Raw genomic sequence first — 12,171 nt, 5'->3', positions numbered from 1 at the left:
TAAATTAGTACCAATTAAACAGTACAGGACCCCAGGGGGGCATGAAGAGATTTCACAAACAATGAAGGATTTGTTAGCTGCAGGAGTTTTGAAGTCAACTACTACAGGATGAAGCAATCTGGTCTGGTCTGTTAAAAAGAGTGACGGGTCATGGAGAATGACCATGGATTTTAGGGAATTGAATAAGCATGCACCACCCCTCGTAGCAGCTACACCAGATGTTCTTACTTTAATAGAAAAAAAACCCCAGAAGCACCCTGGAAATTGCCATTAACTATTTGGCTAATGCTTTTTTTACAATACCCATTGCTGAGGAGCACTGGGATTTGCCTTTCTGTGGCAGGGGGAACAATACACTTTTACCAGATTGCCCCAGGGATGGGTGCACAGTCCAACTATCTGTCATCAAACTGTGGCTGGGCCCTTGGATGAGATAATGCTGCCTCCTCAGATGCAACTAACTCATTATATAGGGGATGTTCTGATCCAGGGGAGCGGCGAGGAGGAAGCACAACAAGTCCTTGAATTAGTTGGGGGTCATGTGAAACAGAAAGGCTGGGAAATTAACCCTCCCAAAACTCAAGGACCACCCCAAACTGTGAAATTCCTGGGAATTCAGTAGCATTGTGGGCATCGGGATATATCGCCCAAAGCTAGACAGAAAATGTTGGACTTTGCAGTACCTCAAAATAAAAATGAGGCATGGAAATTTCTTGGGATTATTTGGCTTCTGGAGACAACATATTCCACATTTGGGATAAATCTTAACCCAGTTATATAAAGTAACAAGGAAAAAAAACGAATTTGAAAGAGGAAGTAGGGGACGTTTGTCTTCCCACGTAACTGTTACGCGTGATGGGGTCCTGCTCTCCTGGAGGTACTGAACATCTCCTGCCCGTGGGGAGCAGTGAATTAATTTGCTTTGTTTTGCCTGTGCATGTGGCTTTTATTTTCCCTGTTAAACTGTCTTTACCTCAACCCATGAGTTTTCTAGTTTTTACCCTTCTGATTCTCTCCCGCGTCCCACTGGCAGGGGAGTGAGTGAGTGGCTGTGTGGTGCTTAGCTGCTGGCTGGGGGCCAACCACAACAGTCCTTTGTGGAGTCCAGTGTGGGGCACAAAGGACTTGAGATAATGACAGATTTGATCGAGATGTACTAGATTGAATTTATAACTGTTAATGTTGTTTAACTAGTAATGACCAGACCCCTGTGCTTGCCATGGGGCTTGCTTTTTGCTTCCCTGACTGTATGTTAAGACTCTAATGTTTGTTAGGGGTTGCTTTTTTGCTTTTACTGCTTGCTGTTTTGCTTATCACCTCTCACTGTACTATGCCTGAGAACACTTTAATAACAGCCATGAAAACATACCAAAGCTGGCAGATGGCCAGGGCATTGCTGCTGTTTCTGTGCTGCTGAACTGGACACACTAGCACTTCAGCGTGAACTTGAGTTGAAGGGACTGTGAACTGTTGATGAGACCACAATGGAGCAGAGATCTACGTGCAGCCCGTGGAGGACCCCAAGCCAGAGCAGGTAGATGCCTGAAGGAGGATGTGACCCGTGAGATGCCAGCGATGAAACAAGTTTGCTGACAGGACTTGTGACCTCATGGGGGACCCATGCTGGAACAGTTTGTGAACAACTGCAGCCCGTGGGAAGGACCCACGCTGGAGAAGTTCAAGGAGGGCTGTCTCCTGACGCTGGAGCAGGGGAAGCAAAGACTCCCTTGCAGCCCTTGGTGAAGACCCTGGAGAAGCAGGTTGTCCCCCTGCAGCCTATGGAGGGCTATGATGTGGACCATACTAATCACAGACTCTAGCAGGAACCCCTGGTTGCTAGCCAGGCTGGAAACAAGGGGAGGAGTTCATTGCAATGTTAAACCAGATAACCTGGCCCAAAAGGACCAGGGGTGGAGATTGTAATGGATGTGCCTTTGAATTGTTTAAGCCATGATTTCAGTTGTATGTTACAAGAATTATTACAGCAAGAACCACCTGAACCAAGGAGGAGAAGCTTGACAAGAAGCAGTTCAGTGCAGCAGTGATCTGAGATGGATCTGGCACCCAGTAACTCCAAACAACACACCACGCTGTCCTAAGTGACCACCAGAACAGATGGAGCCTGAAGTCATGGACTAGATCAATTATATTTTGTAGACCTTCTGTGGACATTTTGCAAGGGTGACCCACAGACTAAGGGAACAATACCTCTGTGTTGTATCCAAGAGAAACGGGAATATATCCACACAACAAAATGTTATTTGTTAAAGTAACTAAAGGGTGTAGAATTTTGTTTTACAGATCCTGCACAACTGAATCTACCTGTCTGCCATCATGACCCTTACAGGAAAGGATATTCCCCACATCATCTGATCAGCTTTGGCAAAGGACCAAGAAAATCAGAACAATGAGACTACTGCTGATGTTACTAACTACATGTTATTATTAAGACTGTTCTTTCCGTGTTTAATTCCTTGTGACCTACAACTGATTGAACATACAATAATGCAACTTGCAGTCATACCTAATGATACATATGAACAAACTATATATACACCTATAGCTATAGAAACAACTTAGTTGCCATGATTCCACTGTAAATCAAAGGACCGATTGAAATGCTAGGACTTGGACATCAGGCCCAAGCCAGAGTTGACTTATAGATGAATCCTAACCATCTCGTAATTGTGCTAGTGGGGTAAACTGCTAATAATAAATAGAAATTTAGCAAGCTCTTTATGCTAGATCTTGTTATGAATGAACAAGCTGCATGTAACATTTCAGGGAACTTGGACCAGTAACTGTGGCACGCTCTTGCACCAAGGAAGCTTCAAGGTCACAAAGCTGCTTGTAATATTTCAGGGAATTTGGACCGATAACTTTTGCATGGTCTTGCACCAAGGAAACACCAAGGCCAAACAGTTATCTGCAGAATACTTTAGGAAACTCCACCAACTGTGTCCTGGGCTCTGGCCAAGCCCTGGCCTCGGATGGTCAGAGGGCAATACCACTAGGGGCTTTCTGCATCAAAACCAATGCAGGTTACTTTTAGCCTACTGATTTGGCCCATAAAAGCTGGGCCCTCTTGCAGTGACTTTGGACACCTCACCTACAAGTGGATGCACTGTGTAGGACTTCCCAATTGCTGGGCAAGGCTCTCCAAACCCTCACTGCAACCAGGGACTCCCCAGCCACTGCGGGATGGGATGGTGATAAAGTATTAGGGTAATTGGTGATGTATCTTTCTTAATCACTACTCCTTCCTCTAGCAGTAAAGATTAGGTGCATTACTTTGCTCATTTTATTTACAGTCTGTGCTGCTTGACTTGGGGCTTTGCAAGCTAGCCATATAAGTAATTGTATTATTCTTTTTCCTGCCTAGTTTAAACGCCAATAGTAAAATAGGCCTATTCTTTTTGTTGGTGTCTGTGTCATTTCTGTCACCCCCCATCAATTGACAGAACACTGATGGATCTCTGTCTCCGCAAATATACATTATAAGCACACACACTTCGACCAAACGGGGGAGGAATAACAGAGATGGATTTAACATTGATTTAAATTCAGTTTTACGTTTGATTTTTAAATTAGTTTTAGTATTAAAACCCTTTGATCTTTCAGTTGCTCAGTTTTCCTTACCTCATGTGACCTTAATATTATTAGTTCATTTTTCACTATTACTTCACTGACTAATCCAACCCTCAGAGAGTAAACAGACAGAAACAATTTTCTTTAGTCTAAAACCTTCCAGCTACTCTTTCTTAATGTTCTGTAAAGAAAAAAAAAGATGACCCAGAGTCTGCTCTCATATGTTCAAGATCTCCTTTAAGCTTGATTGTTATAGGCAGGTACGTCACACTAATCTAGACTGAGACATTTTAGTTAGCAACACAGGGATCAAATTCAGCCAGAGGAAGTTTGGCCAAGCAGGACCACAGATTCCTCCAATTCCTCCACTTTTCAGGCGCCAGTTAAAGGGCACTTAATGAGCAGAGAGAAAAGACCAGCTAGTATCTTAAACCAGAGGTGAACACCGCAAAACTGAGGCTGCAATTTTGCCTTAAGACTTGTACAAGCAATGAGCAGAGGATATCTCTCACATGAGAAACAGAACGAACAGAACTGCATTTTCTCCCAGCTGCTAGTCTCCCTGCACTTACATTTCACTGAGTGTCTATTCAGATCACATATAATCTAGCACAGCAGGAGCTGGTGAAGCCAAGGGACCCCAAATCACGTACACAAACAACTGCTTACACAGCTTCCTACCCTGTAAGACAACTAGAATGGCAGGCGCAGTAGGAATCAAGAGAGGAATCCATTTTCCCTCTGGCATCTTCTGTGTTTGGCTTTCAAGCTTCATTAAAGCTGGCACATTAGGAGACTGCAGAAGCAGGAAAGAGAACAGGAAGCCACAAACACTGCTTGCAAAAATGCTGCTGTTTCAAGTGCCCTCGTCCAAGCTTTCACATTCCGGACATGAGAACTGATCCAGGAGAAGGTTAGGAACTGGGCACTATTTTCATCACCCCGTTCTCACTTTTGCTCCACCCTGCACACATTCAGGAGTATCGAGGGGGAGGGGAAGGCAAGGCTGAGAACAACAACTCCATTCAGACAACTGAAGAAAGGGGGTGGGAAGCTATGTGGGAATACTGCAGAACAGCTCCTCGCACACAAAGGAAGGAAGGGAGGAAAGCTGATGTGGAAAAGGAAGACCAAAAAGCACAATCACATTCCTTCTTCCCACCTGCCTTATTACAGCTTTGGCTCCCTTAATTAAAAAAAAAAAGTTAGCTGGAAAGCCCTGCTGGCCTTTGGCAGCAGAAAGACAGTTTCCAACACCTACTTAAAAGCCACTGTAATAGCACACTCAATTAAAAAAAATTAAAGTAGCCAAACCCAGGAAGCTCTATCCATACACAACAAGCACACTACAGTACAAACAGTTCTATGGGCCTTACTTGGAGGAAAGATACACAAGAGCACTAATTTCATCAACTCCATTAACTTGCAGTTACATTATCTCCCCTTGCTGTCACTGTGATTTCTCTAAACAAAACTTCCATGAACTGCTTACTCTCTTTAAAAAATAAGTGGCTTTCTGTATGTACTTCAGTTAAAATGCTTTCTGCACATCTCGTAATTCCTTCACTTTTCCTGACCCAATTTCAAGAACACACCAAATTAAAACACAGAATGGAAGCTGCTTCACACACTAGGTGGAGATCACTTTAGAACACTTCAGTTGTGATAGTTACAAATCTGAAGTTATACTAGAAAATTTGTTAAAGCTTAAGCTACTTAAACATATAATTTTGCTCACAACTGCCTTTAATATTTACCAGAAAAAAACAGTTTGAAATCTTTAAAAGAGTTCTAGCACTCTTAAATAATTTCATACCCCTTGCTATCAGAGCAAATAAAAGGGATGAATGTTAACTGCAGTATCGATGTCACAATATTCAAATTCATATTTTAAAATGTATCTATCTATCAAGGTATCTTCTAAGAAGCTTATTCATATCTGAGCTGGACCACTATTAGCTACATTCTTGTACTTCCACAGAGCCATGTAACAACCCTGTTGGCAGAGCACTGCTTCAAAGATTTTAGCTGCATTGCACCACTGAAATTGGGTTACTATAGCTAAGCAGAACTGAAGTTTTCCTTCACTGCCTTCTGGAAACTATCATCACCAACGCACACTCCTAACAAAGCTGGGCAACTCACTAAGTCATCTGAATTTTACCATACTTTTGACGTGACACCAAAAGCATTAATAAAAGCTGAGCCATGTTGAGGCACATAGGAGACTGTTAAAAATAATTTACAGATACAAAATGCAGACTATGCCTGCCAATGATAATGACTTTATCACACAACTGTTCAGCTTACTACTTTCTGTAGCCAGTTCCTGGCAGCCAGCCATCCAGATACCATGCCTGCCAGAAAGCATTTTAGACCCTCAGATTTGAGGTAAAGGGTAAATAAATTGACTGTGAGAAATTATGAGAGCAGTATCAGGTTGGTCATCATACCTTCTGTCCTGCGATGACAACACGATCTCCCAGTTTCAGACCGAGCGATAAAAGCATGGCCTTGCCTGTGACATGGTCATAGTTTGGAATCATGGCTTTTGAGATGTCACATGAGAGAGGCACCGCATCCAGCAATATCTGCTTGATTTCTTTTGCACTGGCTGCTGCATCTGCCATTTCCAGTGGCATATCTACCGGATCAGGAACTACATCTGCTGGAATCTGCCCTTTGTCATTCTGTAGAAACATAACATAGCACAGGATTAAATGCTGTGACAAGACAAATCTGACCAGGCAAAACTATAGCATATTATGAAGTGTTTAATCCTCTTGATCAGGTATTTTTTCCTAGCATATAAACAACTATAAAAACATTCACATTTTGAATTAAGGATGCCAAAAAATCCTTATACAGCTAAGCTAGAATGTACAACATCTTATTCTCAAAAGTGACAAGTAACCAACATTTTTAACCTAAAGAATATTATTAGGACTCAGAACATACTAAAAAAAACACCTGTATGTATATGTGCAATTGAGCAAGTATTTAGGAAAGTAAGCAAGACTTCTGGTCTGTAATGTCAATACTGTAAAGCTAACACCTCCCAAAGACTTTATCTTTACCCAGAATGTAACTTACTCCTTGGGGAGGCTTATTCCAAGTGTGGGACAAAATTCAATTAATATATGTTGCATGTATAGAATACACAAACTGGATGGCTCACATAAATACTTGAATAAATCTGTTCAGGTTTATTTCAATACAGACTACCCTATGAGAGATGAATTAAGGACAGAGTCCTTTCCAAACACTTCTAATGCACAGAGAGCAGTGACTGTGATTCTCCATATGTCCCACATGACAGGACAAGTTGAGAGTACCAGCACACCTGGAGTTAACATCAAGGCCACTTGTCCAGACAGCAAGTATGGCCAGGCTGTCAGGCTGCTACAACGGCAAGTTCTACCTCTGCTCTCCTCCAGCAAAGGCACTAGGATGGACCTTCACCTATCCTCCAGTTTTCACAAAGTTCGTGAAAACATAATTATCTAAGTCTTCCAAATTTGTCTCAACTGAGCCCCTGGACTAAGACATTACAAGAAGCTCAAAGTGGGAATGATTTGCTGTGATTCATTAAAATCAAAGTTCAACCTTCCCTAAGCTTCCTGTCAATCAACCTTAACACCAGAAAACTACAATCCTTACTCAGCATTTACACTCTGCTGTTCTCATATAGGCAAACTCTACACACTATTTCTGGTCAAAACTTTATTGCAGGATAAAAGGATCAAACACCTACCATTCCTTAAAAACCTACAGCCATTCTGTAAGCAAAAGGTCAGCCCCATTCAAGTCACGCTACCTCAAAAAACAGGATATTGCTGGGATAAGTTGAGTGGGCAGTTTGTTTTGAGCTTTTAGTCATGACATTAGCAATTCTTTTGGTCACATCAGGCCCACAATGAAGCCCACGAAGTACCCTTCAAACCTTTGCACCCACACAAGGCAGGGGCAGAGCAGCATCAAGAAGGTAAAGTGGGCACAGCAGCAGCACAGGATTGCTTTCTCAAGAACAGAGCTGCCTTATCAGCTCAGACTGCTTGTGAAACTACAAAGCAGTGTTCCCTGTGACAAAAGACTCCTAAACATACAGCCACCATAGAATTTGAAACACTAAACAGACAAAGAAGAAAACCAGCATTTCGATAGAGATCTAGACCGAATATCATGAAGAACTGTATGAACAATAATGTTCCATTTCATACCAACAGGGCTATATAAAACAATGACTTCTGACTACCCATAAACGAACCTGGATTTGAAAACAGAACTGTGATACTGCCTATGCTAAAAAAAAACAACTAACCAAAAACAAAGAGAAAACCCTCCAAGCACTGCCTCCCTAAAAACCCCAACAAACCCAAAAACCAACCAAAACCCAAAATTTGTGGTTAGACACATATAGCAACACTTTACACTACAACTTGGGCCTATTATTAGGTTACTAAGCAGAGCAGTTAATGTTTGTGCATTATCAGTTACTTATGGTATAAGTCTAGGCTTACTGCTAAGCAGCACACTGCATTTCTGGAGGGCACAGACTGCACTCCTCTGTTACTGAAATGACCCACCACTGCCATGACAACTGTCATAAGACACAAACAAGTATTAATAAACAAAAGCTCAAGCAACAAACAGAAGAACGTCCTGAAATCTATTTGAACTAATGAATTAGACTGTGACACAAAAATACAAACTTCGACATACAGGTATGACAAAGCATACAAAGTCATCTACTATGAGTTATAAATATTGTTTTCTGAAGCACTATCGCTCCATGTAGCACATTTTTAGCTAATCAAAATCCTGGACAGACTGTTCAGTTTTTCCATGTACTTTTTACATCATTTGGTGAATCTACAACCTAACTCCTTACCCTAAAGGCAGGATTTGCTCCATGTTCCAGTAAACACTTGACAGCTCCTGTACATAGGTTAAATGCAGCAATATGCAAAGCTGTTCCAAAATCAAAATCACTACAGGTGGCATCCACATCTGCAATTAAACATCACACGTGAGGTATGCAAGTCTGTTACGTGAACATTTCACCCTACAGGTTCCTTCAGAAGACATTCATTTTTACAGTTTATGTTAACATTTATACAGAGACACCATTATTTATGTAGCAAATGCATATGAGAAGTAATTCTACATAGAATATCAACTTTATCTGCACCTGTTTATTCATACTATGAACCATCCTGGAAGATGAGCATTTACTTTGACTCGTTTTATAATACTGATGCCTTAATGGCAAAATTGCTGCTATTCCGGATGCCCAGTCTACTGTGCTAAGATTAACAAGTGAGTAACTTTATGTTTGCAAGTAAATTAATGTTTTAATGTTTCGGGAACATTTATATTTTATTGCTTCTAGATGTCAAATGTTAAAATGAGATGCATCTTGAACCAGTTTTTTTCCTTTGTGAGCAGACAGTGGGGCAAGGGAAAACTGATTATACCTCTGCTTTACATTGATTTAATTACTAATGGCCAAGAACAAAGTAGGAGTCAGTGATTTTCATAATTTCTTTGTTTTCAAAGAATTGCACTCTGAAGGGTCTTGCACTGATAGTTTGGAAAATGGAGTACTGCACTTGACTAGAAGAGATTTAGCATGGTATAAATTTCCATCACTGGTTCCCGATATATCTTTCAATCTGCTGTGAAGTTATTACTGTTCTAGAAGATTGGAGTTTTAATGTCTGTTTAGCTTGTGGCTCCTCTCCTAAATTACACAAGAGAGATGTCATTGTGACTCAATTATGTATATGACTGTTAATTAAAAATGCCAGCTGATTTAATACACAGACCAAAAGCCAACAAGTATTAGCAATAATGTTCCAATTTGAAATACTGGTGTGGAACATAAAACTTTCCACCTCAGGGCTGCACAGTCTCCTAGTATTTTCCACTATAACCCAAGTTCATCAACATCCTTATACAGTCGCACTAAATGAACATTTTGGGGGCAAATAAAACACGAATATATATAGCAGATATATATATTTATATGTTGGTATAGACATGAAAGCTTCATGCTTAAGAGTTTTTGAACAGTTCTCTTATAGCTTTGACCTAAGTGGGCATAGTACAGGTGACAGAAAGAAACACAAACATCAAATGTCACCTGGTAACTACTCTCAGACTACCTAGAGGAAATCAATATGCAGTAATGGTCTCTCACCACTAACCCATGCAGGTTACAGTCATTGTCTAATGACACCCCACAACATTTCTAATTCTTAAACCTTTAACAATTTTTGTATTTAAAACCTCTAAAATGTTGTAACAACTGAGGAGTTAATCTGTATAAAGAATTTCACTGAAAATAGTTTAGCAGTAAATCAAAAGGAAACACCTGTGCTTTACAATGGGTGTCTCTGAGTCAGTATACCATCTTGAAAAGTTAGTTATACATTAACAACCACTTTTTCTCCAGTTCAGGATGGATCCATCCAAAGCATGTTTGCCTTCTACATATGTTTTCCCTTCTCTGCAAACTGCCTGATGAAGTATGGAGCTAAAATTATTCTTTCTATTAATTCAGACCATCCGTTGTTTTCATGTCACAGGGCAAATAATTTCATACACTTCCTGAGATAAAAAACATCAGCTGCTTATCCAAGAGTTGCCAACTGCCAAGGCATTTAAACCAGAGTGGTTTCCTTGGAAATCTGAGCAAATTCCCACCCCTTCTGTAGGCACTGCACAGGAGGAGAAGAGAACACCAAATGCAAATGAGGTCTGAAAGAAGACCTAATCTGCTGATGCAAATTACACAGACCAGGCTATTGAAATGTGATGTGGACTTAACTACTATGCAGTCTTATTTTTGTCTTTTGCTACCAACCTACACCTGTCACCTCCTAAGCATGTCATACCAGTAACAGCACTGCTTAACAATTACCTCCATGGTGATTCAAAGTGTGGTAAGCAAGCCTTGTGTACTCCAAAAACCCACCAGCTTTTCAGAATTTTTAGACAGAGTAACTAGCTGCACGTAGCTAAAAAAGGGTATTAATCATTTTGCAAATCAAAGGATATTTAGGAGAACATATTAACATTTGTACAATTTTAGTATTAAAATCGCTCTCACTGGTTTTGATGTCCTGACCAAATTAGGAACAAATGGTTCTGGTTCAGAACTATTTCTGTATTTCCATTTGCATTATTATAAATAGGGGTCCAATTACCAATCCTTCATGTTATCATTCCAAAAGGAATCATCAAGTAATGCCAAACACAGAAGTCAAACAGTTCCTTACACATGACCTTCTCACAAAGCTGAGAAATGGGGAAAAACAAGCATGTCAAAATTGCTTCAGTCACAGGTTTGCCACGTCATTGCCAAATCCCAGCTTCTCCTTTACCCTTCTCCCAGCATTTCAACTATACTTGCCAACGTTTAAGCGATCTTAAAAACCGTAATTTACCAGAATAGTTACATTTTCTGTTTTCTGCAAACATTCTCTTAGTCCTCAACAATTTAAAATTAACCTGTTTGCTTTCGATTCTATTCGATAGCTCTATACCATCTTGTACAAAGCTCAAGTTTTCAAGCCAGCAATGGAATCAGTGCAGTAAAACACTAAAAACATAGGTTAAGAGAAAAATCACCCAATGAAGCTGACTAAAAGACTAAGAAATTATTTATGTATAAGGGATAAACATACCCTACACTTAATGACCACTATACACCAGCACAGGGTCTACAAACTATGGACAACAACATGAAATAAAGCTAATAATGCCTACCTTTTGGCTTGGCATTTTTCAGAATAACACTGATCAGTTCTGGAACATCAAAGTAGGCAGCATAATGTAAGGCATTCATATTTGTCCAGCGGCTGCGCAAACTGCTATCAGCACCCAAATCAATCAGCTGTGTTGCAAATTTTACAGCAGTTTCAACATCACCTGCAAGGTCAATTTCATAAAATATGCATTAGTGATTCATTTATTTGACCTCAAAAAACATACATGTGCTTATGTGCAACACAAAACATATATTAAGCCCTCCAAGCTGAAATGCTAGGGCTTGTACATTAGGCCCAAGCCAGAGTTGATTTACAGATGAATCCTGACCATCTCATAATTTTGCTAGTGGGGTAAACTGCTAATAATAGATAGAGATTTACCAAGCTCTTTATGTTAGCTGTTGTTAGGAATGAACAAGCTGCTTGTAACATCTCAGGGAATTTGGACTGATAACTTTTGCACGGTCTTGCACCAAGGAAGCTCCAAGGCCACAAAGCTGCTTACAATATTTCAGGGAATTAGGGCTGATAAATTTTGCATGGTTTTGCACCAAGGAAGCACCAAGGCCAAACAGTTATCTGCAGAATACTTTAGGAAACTCCACCAACCGTGTCCTGGGCTCTGGCCAAGCCCCACCCTCAGGTGCTCAGAGGGCAATACCACCAGGGGCTTTCTGCATCAAATCAAAACCAATGCAGGTTACTTTTAGCCTACTGACTTGGCCCATAAAAGCTGGGCCCTCTTGCAGCGACTTTGCATGTCTCACCTACGAGTGGATGCACTGTGTAGGACTTCCCAATTGCTGGG

At 40.7% G+C, this 12,171-nt stretch overlaps 1 protein-coding gene across 1 annotated transcript in view; it reads right to left on the bottom strand.

Annotated features, from left to right (window-relative positions):
- CLIP4 (CAP-GLY domain containing linker protein family, member 4) overlaps positions 1-12,171 on the bottom strand; it is a 32,990-nt gene that overhangs the window by 15,464 nt on the left and 5,355 nt on the right. Inside the window, 3 exon segments of the mRNA XM_009069451.1 lie at positions 6,042-6,278; positions 8,480-8,598; positions 11,362-11,523. Coding sequence (XP_009067699.1) covers positions 6,042-6,278; positions 8,480-8,598; positions 11,362-11,523 — 518 coding nt within the window.

Source organism: Acanthisitta chloris, unplaced genomic scaffold (assembly GCF_000695815.1).
Source record: "Acanthisitta chloris isolate BGI_N310 unplaced genomic scaffold, ASM69581v1 scaffold852, whole genome shotgun sequence".
Taxonomy (NCBI): Eukaryota; Metazoa; Chordata; class Aves; order Passeriformes; family Acanthisittidae; genus Acanthisitta; species Acanthisitta chloris.
This window is presented reverse-complemented; position numbering and strand designations above follow the sequence as displayed.